General features: G+C 37.5%; 1 protein-coding gene across 1 annotated transcript; it reads left to right on the top strand.

Moving 5' to 3' along the window:
• On the top strand, nucleotides 1–9,454 carry LOC140158350 (aldehyde dehydrogenase 1A1-like). The gene is given in 13 exon segments (XM_072181441.1): nucleotides 1–30; nucleotides 812–916; nucleotides 1,323–1,463; nucleotides 2,511–2,640; nucleotides 3,416–3,606; nucleotides 4,703–4,816; nucleotides 5,159–5,261; nucleotides 5,410–5,594; nucleotides 6,436–6,600; nucleotides 6,819–6,976; nucleotides 8,012–8,086; nucleotides 8,846–8,885; nucleotides 9,422–9,454. Coding segments are annotated over 13 exon segments (1,470 nt in total).
• The last annotated feature ends 4,485 nt before the right edge of the window (nucleotides 9,455–13,939 follow it).

The following is a 13,939-nucleotide window of genomic DNA, read 5'->3' as shown; positions in this document are numbered from 1 at the left end:
ATGGCAGTTCCAGAGGTCAAATTCACACAGGTATGTTGATACTGACCACTAGTTCTTAGGTTCGCTAATCCGAAAAGAGGTTCTCTATAATTCAAGACCGAACTAAAAGGACTAGTTTGCGTATGACATCCTGTCAACTAGACCTAAGACTACGCAGGTCAGCGACCAATCATGACGCGGCTTTGCCCTGACGTCAGAAGTCTCCAATTATAGTCCGACAAAAGGTTCGCTAGTCCGAAAAATAAAACGGGATCGTTAGTCTGAAAGTTGGGGTTAGGGTTAGGGTTAGGTTTAAAAGTCAGGTTTAGGGTACTAGCCCGTGGGCACTCTCATACCGTATATTGGTATACGTCATATCAATGTGCCTATCAATAGACCCCCAATGACCTCCTTTTTTGCAAATCTGCATATTTTCGCAAAATTGTGCACATTTTTGCCCAGAAAGATATTTTTCACCGCCAATGACACCCATTTTTAGAGGTCCTATACTGAATAATCCCCATTATCTTGGGAACCCTTTTTCGAAAAAGAAATGCTACACCGATAGACCCCTGGTGTCGCAATCCCTTCACATCACTTTCATTATTCCGGTGTTACCCGGGGTCCTAGCGAACGTGACTTTAAGGATGTGAACCGGAATACCTAAATAACGTTGCAAACGTGTGGTCCCAAGTTGCGTATTTTAATGTAAATGTTGGTTAGTATTCGGAAAACGAGCCTTGGAGAATATCACTACAATGTTGCCAAATTTTTCCAAGCGAGCCTTGGAGAAAATCACGTAATTACGTCCAATGATACATTTTTTTCTCAGATTTTCATTAACAACGAGTGGGTGAATTCTGTAGGCGAAAAAACCTTTGGAACCATCAATCCAACGACTGGAGAAAAGATATGCGATGTTCAGGAGGGTGACAAGGTAAAAATAGGCCAAGCTATAAACAACAACAACAACAACAATAGTAATGTATAGCATGGGACTTTGACATGGCCTGGCGTTCGTATCAACTTTAGCATGACGCAGTTAAAATCAAGACCACTTCTTGATGACTTCAGTTTTGGAGATACAGTAATGATGATCTGTAATGACGACGTTGACGATCATTATGAGGAAAGTGGCGATGTTAACGATGATGAAGATTGTGACAATGAGGAGGAGGACGTGGTCGACGATGATGGCGACGACAACGTTGATGATGATCATCATCATGATGGTGATGACGATAGTGTTTATGATGATGAGTTTGTTTTGAACCGGTATTTTCAAACATTGCTACAATTTCTGTTACCTTTCCCGTATTTTTTTTCACACTTGAACATTAAAGGCTGACATTGATCTGGCTGTGAAAGCTGCAAAGGACGCCTTCAAAATTGGTTCACCATGGCGCCGCATGGATGCGTCTCAGAGGGGACGTCTTTTGAATAAGTTAGCTGATCTGGTAGATCGAGATGCTGACTACCTAGCGGTACGGTAAACAATTCAACCCCGTTAATATTTTGCCTGTTACACTTATTTAAGCCGTCATAAATCTAAAGCTGCTCATGTTATGAAAATTTGATTGACGCAGTCGTGTGCGGCATCTTGTTAGCTCCAAAATTTAGTTCCGCATTTTGCTACCAAAAGCTCTAAGGGTTTATTTTGTGTTTTGTTTATTTGAGGTCAGATTAAAATAATAGAAAAGATATCATATAATATTTGAGGTCAGATTAAAATGATAGATATATCATGATTGTGATTACTTGCATATTATAAAATGATACAATTATATTATTGTTCTAAGCGTGTATAGTCTGTCCACATAGAAGTACAAAGTAAATAGACCTCGGAAACTGGAGGTATGAGAATAATTATTTCAGTGCAATGCTTCTTTGGCGCGCCAACTGCTGCGAGATTTGTACACCACGCTCTTTACGCGTCGTGTCGCGCTCGCGTGTGACGCAGAGCATCGACCCCCGATGCCACAGATTTGGTTTGTACTTCTAAGTAGACAGTCTGTAGTTTAATATTCGTATGATATAATTTTGAATATTTTAAAATATTCTGTTTTGTTTTGTTGATTTCCTATTTATATATAAAAACAGGGAAAATCTGTTCCAACTGACCGGCGGGGAACCAAAGGATGGATCCAAAAGGATACAACAGTGTCACACTAGCAATGGATAAAATTAAAACAGGAAAATATGACACAACATCCAATGGGGGAGTAACATAAGACATATAAACAAAGTTAAAAACCCGACGTTTCGAAAAGACAAAACTTTTCTTTCTCAAGGGATAAAATAAGAGACCTGCTCTCAGTATAGTGGAGACCAGCTCCACTGGTCTCCACCAGAGCTGGTCTCCACCAGAGCTGGTCTCCACTATACTGAGAGCAGGTCTCTTATTTTATCCCTTGAGAAAGAAAAGTTTTGTCTTTTCGAAACGTCGGGTTTTAACTTTGTTTATATGTCTTATGTTACTCCCCCATTGGATGTTGTGTCATATTTTCCCTGTTTTTAATTCCTATTTATAGTCTTTAGAGACTTTGGACAATGGCCTTCTCTACCACACAATGTCTCGTCCATCTATTGGTGGGGCGGCTAATATGTTACGATATTTTGCAGGATGATCAGATAAGATTCACGGCAAAACTATACCAATTGGTAAATATCACATCTACTGTGTTATTGCACAATGGCCAGTGGCCAGGCCGACACTCTGGCTGTTCAGATGACTTTCATTTCAAAGCAATCAATGCATATGGTTTAAGATTGAAGCAATAATCACTGTCATTCTATTCGCGGGGTCTCTTCACTTACGTACTGTAAACCGATGGACGATCTAGAAACCGAGCCCTGCTCCTCAAAACAAAAACCAGAAATAACCGAAAAAACAAAAACAAAATGAAAAAAGCAATATTTTCACGAGTGGATTTCCCATTCAAAAACTTGGATCCGCTCTAGCCGTGGACCATGAAGAGCTCTGTGCAGCAAAGATATTGAGTTTATAAGTTATGGTATTATAAAATTGGAAATTGAGATATCGGCCTTTAAAAATATTATGGATAATTATGTACGTACAACATATGTACATTGAAAAAATGTCTGAAAAATACACGATGCCAGTTATATTCCAGTCTGAAACTATCAGACAATATTTTAAACATTATTGACATCACAAATTTGCAACAAACCAAAATTGTGAAAAAATCACCCCCGGGCAGATTTTTTGCTATTTCTCCATTTACGATCCTGCCCAAAAGTGTCTCATTTCGATATACCACGTCACATACGTTTTATCATCCATCCACATATATAATAATAATGTTTCCCTAATATAATTTCATGACAACTGCCTGATGTATTCCCATACCAAATTCTTCTCGATACATTATACCGATATAATTCATCAGTTTTACCATCAATTGTTATGTTGCAGATGGTGATTACTTTTGCTATACCAGATACGAGCCAATCGGTGTTGTTGGTGCAATAGTTCCATGGAACGTACCAGTCTACCTTACAGCGATTAAACTTGGAAATGCACTCACCTGCGGAAATACATTGGTATTAAAGCCGGCTGAACAGACACCATTGACAGCACTCTATCTGGCTTCTCTTGTCAAAGAGGTAAGCACAATGTGTTAATAGTCCGTGCAAAGAAACCGAAATATCGGAATCAACATGAATTAGTGAGATAATAACAGAACTATGAAATCTCCCCTCGACTGAACTATATAATTGTGGAAATAATAATGGAAATTGGAAATTTGATGTAGTTGGCCCTGTAGTACGGCCCTGATTTTCGATCTCATACAACTAATTATAATTGAAGACCGAATTAAAAAAGACTAGTTTACGTATGACGTCCTGTCAACCAGACCAAAATGCTGTACTGCGCAGGTCAGCAACCAATCACGTCGTGCCTTTGCCCTGACGTCACGTCAGACGCAAACTAGTATTCTTAATTCGGTCTTCAATTATAGTTATAAACCTTTGGGTTTTAAGAACTGATTCGGAATCAATATGCCTTAACAACTGATTTGGGGGACCACAGATCCTGAAAACGTATGGTCTTATATGAACTGAAATTTTTTTGAGCAGTGAACATGGAGTAGGCTTTGAACAGGGGATACATCATAGGAGAAGTGCACTAATGATCTTGGGAACTGACTAGGAGAAGCACGGTGAAGTTGGTTCGAGATTAGAGATTAGACATTCGTTATTACGTATAATATTACACTTTAAATCAATTTTTCTGCATGGACTGGAGTCATTTGAGACCGTTTTTTGACTTTCAAAAACTTTGGCCAAATAATAACCTTGTCACGGGCCTTGTCATTTGGGCGAATCGACCTAAAAACCATTCATTCATTCATTCATGTATTTTATTATCATATTTCAAATACAAATACAAAACATTTGAATCAAATCAATGGCATACAAGATACAATATAATACAATTACTTCAAGCAAAAAGTCCAAAAACGGTCTTAAATTACTACCGTACCCTTGACCGATGCAGAAAAAACGATTAAAAGTGTATTATTCAACGTAATAACGAATGTCTAATCTCTTATCTCGAGCCAACTTCACCGTACTCTAGGAGAAGCGAAAAGAATATCTTATATGATTCGGAACAAACAATTGGTCTTAAAGCGACGCTTCACCCTAACATCTAATTGACATTATTATCTTATTATCGTAACCTGAATGTTCATTCTAGGCTGGTTTCCCACCTGGCGTTGTAAATATAGTACCAGGATTAGGACCGACTGCCGGAGCAGCCATTAGTGAACACATGGAAGTCGATATGGTCACATTTACTGGATCAACAGAGGTGGGTTTATGCATGGTGTACCACAAGGATCCGTTGTATATGTTCAAATACTAATTTGTGCAATCGTTCAAGTAATGATGTTCCAGGAAACTAAACGTGCTAAATATATATATAAGAATCCAACAGAAAAGTTTTAACCTTTGCATTAGCATGGGAATTAATTTTTTATTGTGGACCTATCGTGCAAACAAACAAGTGTAAAATCATATTACGCATATTAAGTTCATATGAATAAAAACCCTATTTTGACCCCTTATAGTTTGTAATATAGTTTGTAATTATAATCTTTGCATTTGCAAACACGACTGACTGGTGCACTGAAACTTCTAATTTGATCTGCAGGTTGGAAGAATAATTCAGAAGAGCGCTGCCAACAGCAATCTCAAGAAGGTTGCCTTGGAAATGGGAGGCAAAAGCCCAAATATTATATTTGCCGATGCTGACCGTAAGAATAGAGCAATAACATTAGCGCATTTTGAATAAAAATAAATAAAATTTCAATTTGCAGATTTCTAAATATTATTTTATTTCTCTTCTGAATATGGCCATATAAATTGTTTATAACCATTTTAAAACTATCTTGCTTTCTTCAGTGGATAGCGCAGTTGAATGGAGTCACATAGGTTTGTTCAATCATTCGGGGCAGGTTTGTTTTGCTGGTTCCAGAATCTTTGTTCAAGACGAAATCTACGATGAATTTGTCAAAAGAAGCGTAGAAAGAGCCAAGAAAAGAACAATTGGAGATCCGTACGATCCTAAGATACAAGGTGGACCTCAGGTTAGTGCATTCCTGAAAATGACAAGAAGATTTTCATCATGTTCATTATTGTCTTTAGAAGAATATCCATTTGATATCCATTTGCGTAACTTTTAGGAATGGGCTATTCCAGTTGAAACCCACACTACCCCTGTGGAATATTTTGAATGTATCTTCCATAGAGGGAGTATGTTTTTCAAAAGTAATTGGTCAGGGTTAATCAGTTTGAAACCCATAACCCATTTATTATGGCTTTACCTATATCTTCAACAACTGGAGTGCGTATTTCAAATGGAAGTTGCCCAAATGTCTATTTTATATAGGTATTTTATTTGGGGGGGGGAATGTATATCTTCAATATAAAAGGTCAAAGTTTTCAATTGATCGTCGGCTTTTTATCCCAGCTATATACACTTTAAGTATCATTCGATTTTGAAAGTATGCTTTCAACTGTAAAATATCAAACATTTTGAAAATAACAAATTTTAATAATTCGGTTCCTTCCTTCCTTTCTTTCTTTCTTTCTTTCTTTCTTTCTTTGTTTCTTTCTTTCTTCGTTTCTTTCTCTTTTTCTTTCTTTCTTTCTTTCTTTCTTTCTTTCTTTCTTTCTTCCTTCCTTTCTTTCTTTCTTTCTTTCTTTCTTTCTTTCTTTCTTTCTTTCTTTCTTTCTTTCTTTCTTGCTTGCTTGCTTGCTTGCTTGCTTGCTTGCTTGCTTGCTTGCTTTCTTTCTTCCTTGCTACCTTTGAATATTGTGCAGCTCTGGTACGGGGAAGAGCGAGCTGGCTAACGACGAAGAGTGGGTGCGTGGAACGAATCAGAACTGTCATGGTAATACATTTATTTGACTTCTTATAATACTCAGATTGAGCAGGTACAAGTGGACAAAATCATGGATTTGATAGAGAGTGGGAAGAAAGAAGGCGCCAAATTAGAATGCGGTGGTGGTCGGCATGGACACAAAGGTTACTTTGTTGAATCTACTGTCTTCTCTGACGTCAAAGATGATATGAGGATAGCAAAAGAAGAGGTAATGAGACATTTTATCAAAAGAGTATTCGCCGTAGAAGAAGTGATGTAACACAGATGGAACACAATACCGCTCTTTTCGAAGACACTAATGTGTGAGTGAAACGTACATTGACTCAGTAAAACGGTTGATGTCAGTGTCGTCACAACGCACATTTTCTTATCCTTTGACTATGAAAATATGATTTGAACATTTAAACTTCATATTGTATATTTCAGATTTTTGGACCCGTACAAAGCATCTTTAAGTTCAAAACTATCGAAGAAGTTGCCGAAAGAGCTAACAATACAAGTTATGGTCTTGCCGCAGCCGTATTTACTAAAGATGTTGACAAAGCTCTTACTATTGCCAACACAATCCAGGCAGGATATGTTTGGTAAGTGAACTGTTAGTGAGTTATCAATACTGCTAAAGTATCAACAATTGGTAAAAACCTTTCACTAATTGACAATGCAATAACCTCAAATTTTCATTTTCATGTATCATTATCGTGATTGTAATTGAACTGAGAATTCTGGAGGGCAGTTAGCAAACACCTAGGTCCGTATGCACAAAAGAGTTAGACCGGGTCTAAAGTTAGACCTGGTCTAAGTGGAATTATGGTCCTTTACTCTTATTTCCTTCCTAGATTAGCTAGCAAATTCTAAAGATTTTTGAATGCAAAGTTCAAAAATAATACAAAATAAATTAAGCAAATGTGAAGGAAAATTTCTCCTTGGACTAAATTCTACTTAGACCAGGTCTAACTTTAGACCCGGTGTAACTCTTTTGTGTATACGGACCCTAAGCGGTAACATTGCAACAAAATAAATAGAATCAGGAAAATCTACCCATATTTGCGTTGTCTCGGGGGGGTACTCAACTTTAGAAGTGACGGGTATGTGCCTACCGGCGCGCCGGGCGTCGCGAAGTAGGGGCCTATCGGGTACAAAGCGTTATTTTAAAAAGGGGGTCATTGGGTACAAACAAAATAAAAAAGGGGGTCATTGGGTATAATATTTTGAAAAAATGGAGCAAAATTTTGAAAATTTCAGCATAATTTTGAAAAAATGGAGCAAAATTTGAAAGTTTCGACATTATTTTTTGGCATTTTGATGATGCTATTCTAAAAATCTAGAAAAAAGGGGATCATTGGGTAGCCGCAACCAAAAAAAAAAGGGGTCATTGGGTAGCCGCAACTAAAAAAAAAGGGGGGGGGGGTCATCGGGTATGACTTTAAAAAAAAGGGGGTCATCGGGTATAGTCGACTTCAAAAGAGGGGGCCTATTGACAGGCACATACCGTCACTTCCAAAGTTGAGTGCCCCCTCCCCCCCCCGGTCGTTGTCTACAATGCTACCCATGTCTGTGCTGTCTTCTTAATCTTTGGTATCTTCAAGACAGTATTTCAATGAATTCCGTTCTTATTTCAGGGTGAATTGTTATGCAGCTTTTTCAATGCAAGCTCCTTTTGGTGGCTACAAGCAGTCGGGAATTGGACGCGAAGGGTAAGTGACAATCATAAACTGAGTAAAACAGACATGTTCGAACTTATCCTTCACATTTAACCCAGTTTTAAAAACACTACAACACGCCTGGATGGAGTGGAACTGAGGAATCACTCCGGAAAGAGTAAAATACTTGGAAATTTCACACTTTTAGAGAAGGAAAATATAGTCCGACTTTACTCTCAACCATTACACAATAATAAATCTCTAACACTTTTCAAAATTGAATTCACTGTAGAAGTAGTGATGTAACATGATTTATTACCATTGCGGCTGGTCAAAACTATTTTTGAAATGTGTTGCACTGCACTAGACGTACGCTGTTCCTCTGCATCTCAATATATTACCAATGAATAGGCATAAAGACCTGGATCGTAATTCTATAGAAATTTCACATTATGTTAAGTCCATGTACGTTTCACTCGCACATGTACGAATAGTGCCTTATGAAAAGAGCGGTATTGTATTCAACCTATGTTTGCACACATGCACAGGCATGACATGTGATGAGTGCAGCCTGCTTATATTGCGGGGCAATACATTCAAAAATTGTTTTGACCCTTCGCCCACTTCTTTCAAAGATTGAAATTTCCAAAGATTGAAATTTTTGAGGAGTCCCTCAGGACACTCTTGCATATTGAGACAGCTATCATCAATCGATATAAGGATTTTGGAATTTGGTACTTTAACTTCGCTTATAACATATCCTTGATCAAACTTATTAACCGAAATAATATACGTTATCATTTTATTGCGTAGAGGCGAGGAAGGACTTTCGGAATATTGCGAGATAAAGACGGTAAGAAATTCATCATCGGACCTTCCTTAAAATAATTATAGAAAAATAATGTTTACTATAAAATGTGGATGGATGTAGTTGGCCAAAAATAATGGTCTAAATAGTATTTATTTAACATTTGGTGGTACGTAAACGAACCAATTTAAAAATAATAATTTCGTTTCACACAACTAGAGCTCAACAAATCACGTAACACAGCATATTATTGAATGTCTAGTCGGTTTCAAATGAGCTACTCCAGAAAAGATTCACACCCCCCTATAGAGGGGTTCAGATTTCCGGACTTCCTCAATTTCGGAGCTCGTTTTGGAGTACATATCCGTAATTTTTCATTCATTTAAATGTATTTTCAAACTTTTTCCAGTAACATTGGCAACTGGAATTTCAGTCATTTTTAGAAAGAAAACTTGGAAATCCAGACATTTCTTTTATTCAAAAGTTACTCTATTTTCTGAATAACACAATGTCGTCTTTTGGTTTTTGCACATTCCCAGCCTTTTTCCAGCAATAAATGACGGTATGATTTTTTTTCACAGGTTATCGTCAAAATTCCTGTAAAGAACTCTTAGTTCGCTTCCAATGAATCATCGACTGATGTCTGCATGTAATACCATGATTACATCGAAAAGAAGACATAGCAACAGAACTACGTGATTGCCGTGGTTCAATAGAAAATAAAAATCTGTAAATTTGGGCAATTATTCCGATGCAGTGGATAGTAACGGGTGTGCGGGCTAAAAATGGCTTGCCAAAAATTGTTACCCCTCCCCCTCCTGGTCTGCCACAAATCGCCCCCTCTTGGTCTGTCAAAAAGCTTTGCCCCCCCCACCCCCCTGCACACGGCAAATATTTGGGTTCCCAATTTCTCAACTTCAAATGGTCTAGATAATGATGCGGGCGTAGAGAACGTTTCTGTACATGTAGTGTGTTCCTAAGCCTTTTTAAAGCACGTTATTTTCAAGGTGTCCCATGATTGTGTGTCAAAAATTACTTCCCCCACCCTCTTGGCTAATTTTACCCTCCCCGGGGCCCATAATTATTGAACAGCCCCCAAAGACAATATTAAAAACTGTGTAAATGACAAAAAACGCTGGTTCACTTCAACAAAAACTGTTGGGTTTTAGCAAAAGAAAAGATAAGAGCAGATAAGAAATGTAATCAAATTCAATCCTTTTCTTTAAAATGCCCTGAAGACATTTTTATTGTGTGTATTAGGGAAAGGGGCTAATTGGAAGCATTTTGAATCTGCTATGGAAATGTCACTTGGTAATGAGACTAACTTGAATTCATACAGATAGTATCTAAGCAGATTTTCATGTTCTGAAGGTCCACCATCGAGTCAGTAAAAATTGGATGCTTGCATCATTGTTAAAATGCATTTTTATTACTGCTCATCTGGCTGTATTTGATGTTGTTTTAGCTACAATCTGTTAGCATAATCATAACACTTGCACATCGAGCTAATCTCGTAACATGTATTAATAAATTAATAAAATTTCGTTCCACTCTGCTCTGCTAAAGTTGCGTATAGTTTCGTATAGTTTGGTAATGTTTTATACATGTTCAGGGGCCAAAACAAATCTTTCACAACCTTTCATGATGTTTTCACCCTGGAACATGTATTAAACATATTTATAAAACCCTAAGAAACTATACGTAACTTTAGTGTATACATGTTGAGGGGCCAAGTGGACTTACGGTCTTCTTGCGCTCAGGCCCCCATTTATATGTAACGTTCCAATGTATAATCATGCCTACTTGGAAGAAGCTATTACAAATATGCCAACAAATCAAAAAAATTACCAAATTAATTTGAAAAAAAAATTGTACATTATGGTTTTAACAGTCAGTGGCGTAACTAGGTTGGTAGCGCCCGGAACAAGAAACAAACTACCCCCCCCCCTTAGAATATCTTAGACGCGGGCAATTCTTGACACAAATAAATTTTATGCAAATAAGGCCTACCACTAATTAATTTTGGTTACTAGAAGTTGAATATCGGTCTTAAAATGTTATTTCAATTGATTTTGTGTGTTTTTTTGACAATTTTGACTTTCATCGCTTGGAGGGGCGCAGATCCTAAGGGTGGCGCCCGGGGCACGTTGCTGGCCCTGCCCCTCCCCACCCCACCCCCTAGTTACGCCACTGTTAACAGTACTTGGTGCATTATAATAATTATTTTTTCGAAGGTGAAATTAGGATGAGTAAAGGTGCTTTGACATGCAGGCTTAACTCACTAATTCCCTGCATTGAGTGAACAACTGGATTGAGTCTACTAGCCCGTTATTGTGAGCCCATTCTCGATCTGACGGTCTCGTGCAATCAATGGATTTCAGTAATATAAAGCAGATTTTTTGTGTCAGTTCCTGCAGAACTGACACCTTCTCCTACAAGTTTGACGATCACGTGACTAATCGAATCTGTAACGTCAATATTAATTATCTTTATTAAAGTGCACAGGGAAATGTTGAGTATGTAAAATGGAACAGCCAAAATGCCAATGGGTATGTAATTTAACTAGAACTTTATCTTTCTTTGTCCTTTATTAATTATAAATTAGGTGATTTAATTAATATAATTCTTTGTTTCAGCGACCCTGGGGTAAACAGACAAACAAAAACATGGGTCAAAATCCTTCAATTTCTGTGAAAATTGAAAAAAAGTACCCAAATCCTACATTTTATATCTCCCTGTGTTATAGACAAATTTTATACGTCACATTTAAAATCATATAAAATGACTTATAAATTGCCTTTTGTTATACATTTGTATTGTGTGAACTTTGTTTTTAAATGCCTTTGGCTTCCAGGTTTGGAACTGATTGGAACTGACACCATTTTTGGAGGTTATTCATGTTTATATTTCATTGAGGATAACTCACACACAAAAGGTTATTTATATACCTCCACATCGTGCTCAACAAAGCTCTTTAACTCCCAAATGCCAATGCAATGTGTCTTAATAATCTGTGGATAAAGACGGGCTCCAACAGACAACAGAAAGAAAAAAATCCATGAAGTATCTTCTTTTAAATGGTGCAAAAATCATCCAAATCCGTTAACGTGTCACTGAGATAATTGCGATTGTACAAATAAACAAATCTTACACCTTTCTAATGAGGCTATACATATTAACAATAAGTCCCCTTATCCACAGAGCATATCTTTATTTAGACACACTCAAACGATGACCTTTGAATGTGCTATATAGATCAACTATAATTTTTTGAACTCCGTTACTGGAATTTTTTCTGCCTCGTTTTCATTCATGTACAACGGTTATTTTCAATTGTTTTAAAAGTTCATTTTCGAGCAGTCTCGGTTAGGGACAAAACCAGATTTTTTGGTCGGGGGGGAGGCAAATACGACGAACAAAATTCCCGCTTGTATCCATTTGACTCGGTATTATTACTGGGATACCGGTTTTTAGAGACACTGTTCATGTAAAGTCTTGGAGCTTCCAAAAAAGGGCTTTATTGGGACAATGTACAAAGCGCGCAAAATATTGGTATTTTACACTATGTTGGTCAATAATCGGGTTGAATTTTGATGGAAATCGGATCATTTCCCCTTTTCTTTTCATTTGCCTTTTCGAATTCCTCTTTCATTTTTTGTCAGAGGGGAACATATCTCTTTCAGTTTTACCCGAATATACCGGGTCAAAATGATACAACCGGGATTTTTTTTTTTTTTTTGCCCCCCCAACAAGGCACAGGCACATCACTTTCATATTCGAGTGCCCCCACCCTCACCCCACCACCAGCAGCCACCAAGTATTTTTACGACGCTTCCCGTTTCTTCGAATTGTGTGATTCGGCGGCGCCTGAAAACCGAAGGGAGCAGGACACGCGGCACTTGCTTAACCGCCTAATGCAGGGCGATACGTTCTTGAGTTATAAGCAAAAAGGTCCAATCTTGGGGAGTGGTCAGTTTTGTTGGCCACATAGGGGCCAAAAATTAAAAATGCTCCGATTTCAACGAAATTGGTTTAAAATTGCTTTTGATGTAAAAACTTCCCGTAGCATATCAATTTGTAAGCGCTCTTTAGCAAAGTCATAGTTCATTGAATTTACAACCATATGACAAAACAGGCGAAAATAGTAACTTTTTGAACAAGATTTGCTAGTTAAAGATAATTGACCATTGCTCATTCTAATGACGTTAGTATATGGACAATATAAGTGTGCTTTTTTTATTTAATGACATAAAATGTGAAAAATATTGTAAGGAACACTTGAGGTTTTGACTATTAAAACATACATTTTGGTCAAAAAAATGTGCTTGGATAGGTAGTTTTCAACAGATTTACCACAATCGCCTTGCTATAAGATTACATTGCGTTATCTGATGACCTAGTGACGAAAAGTGTTTTAGGTGGAAGTGTTAGCTTTCGTTTGATATTTTTAAAAAATCAAGGAAACACTTGAGGTTTCGACAAAAATCAATCAAAGAGGCCCGTTTTTCAGCTAGAAGCTCCACAGCTCTTACGATGCTATGCACTCAACCGTGTAGTGTAATCAAAGACTGTGTGGAGACAATTCACTACTTGCTTGACAGCTCTTGGACAAAAATTTGTGCTCAGGTGTATCGATGTGGAAACTGTGCGCATGATGGTTTATAAGAGAATCGTTTTTGTATAGAAATCTTTCCATATAATACCGGACGATATATAATCTGCCCTCCGGAGCAAAAACGAAATATCTGTATAGAGAAAATGAATCAGATTCTGCCCTTTGACTTGTGTTTTTGTTTGTCCTGTCTGCTCCAAAGTAAAACAAAGTATATGCTCGCAAATAACAAATCAGATACCCCATTTGACTTTGAGGTTCTGCTGTGTGCTTCTTGATGACATCAATATATACGATGATCCTGGTGAGACAACAATATTCAGGACTTTAGACCGGAACGACACTACGATATTTTAAGAGAAACACAGAAACGTTCTTTTTGGCGTTCCACTCTGCTCTGCTGAGTCACGTCACGACGCCATTCTTACGTTTTGGTATAAGACCTATTGTATGTAGTCATAAAAAAGAGCAGTAATACAAAGCAAAC

This window comes from Amphiura filiformis, chromosome 8, assembly GCF_039555335.1.
Source record: "Amphiura filiformis chromosome 8, Afil_fr2py, whole genome shotgun sequence".
Lineage (NCBI taxonomy): Eukaryota > Metazoa > Echinodermata > Ophiuroidea > Amphilepidida > Amphiuridae > Amphiura > Amphiura filiformis.
This window is presented reverse-complemented; position numbering and strand designations above follow the sequence as displayed.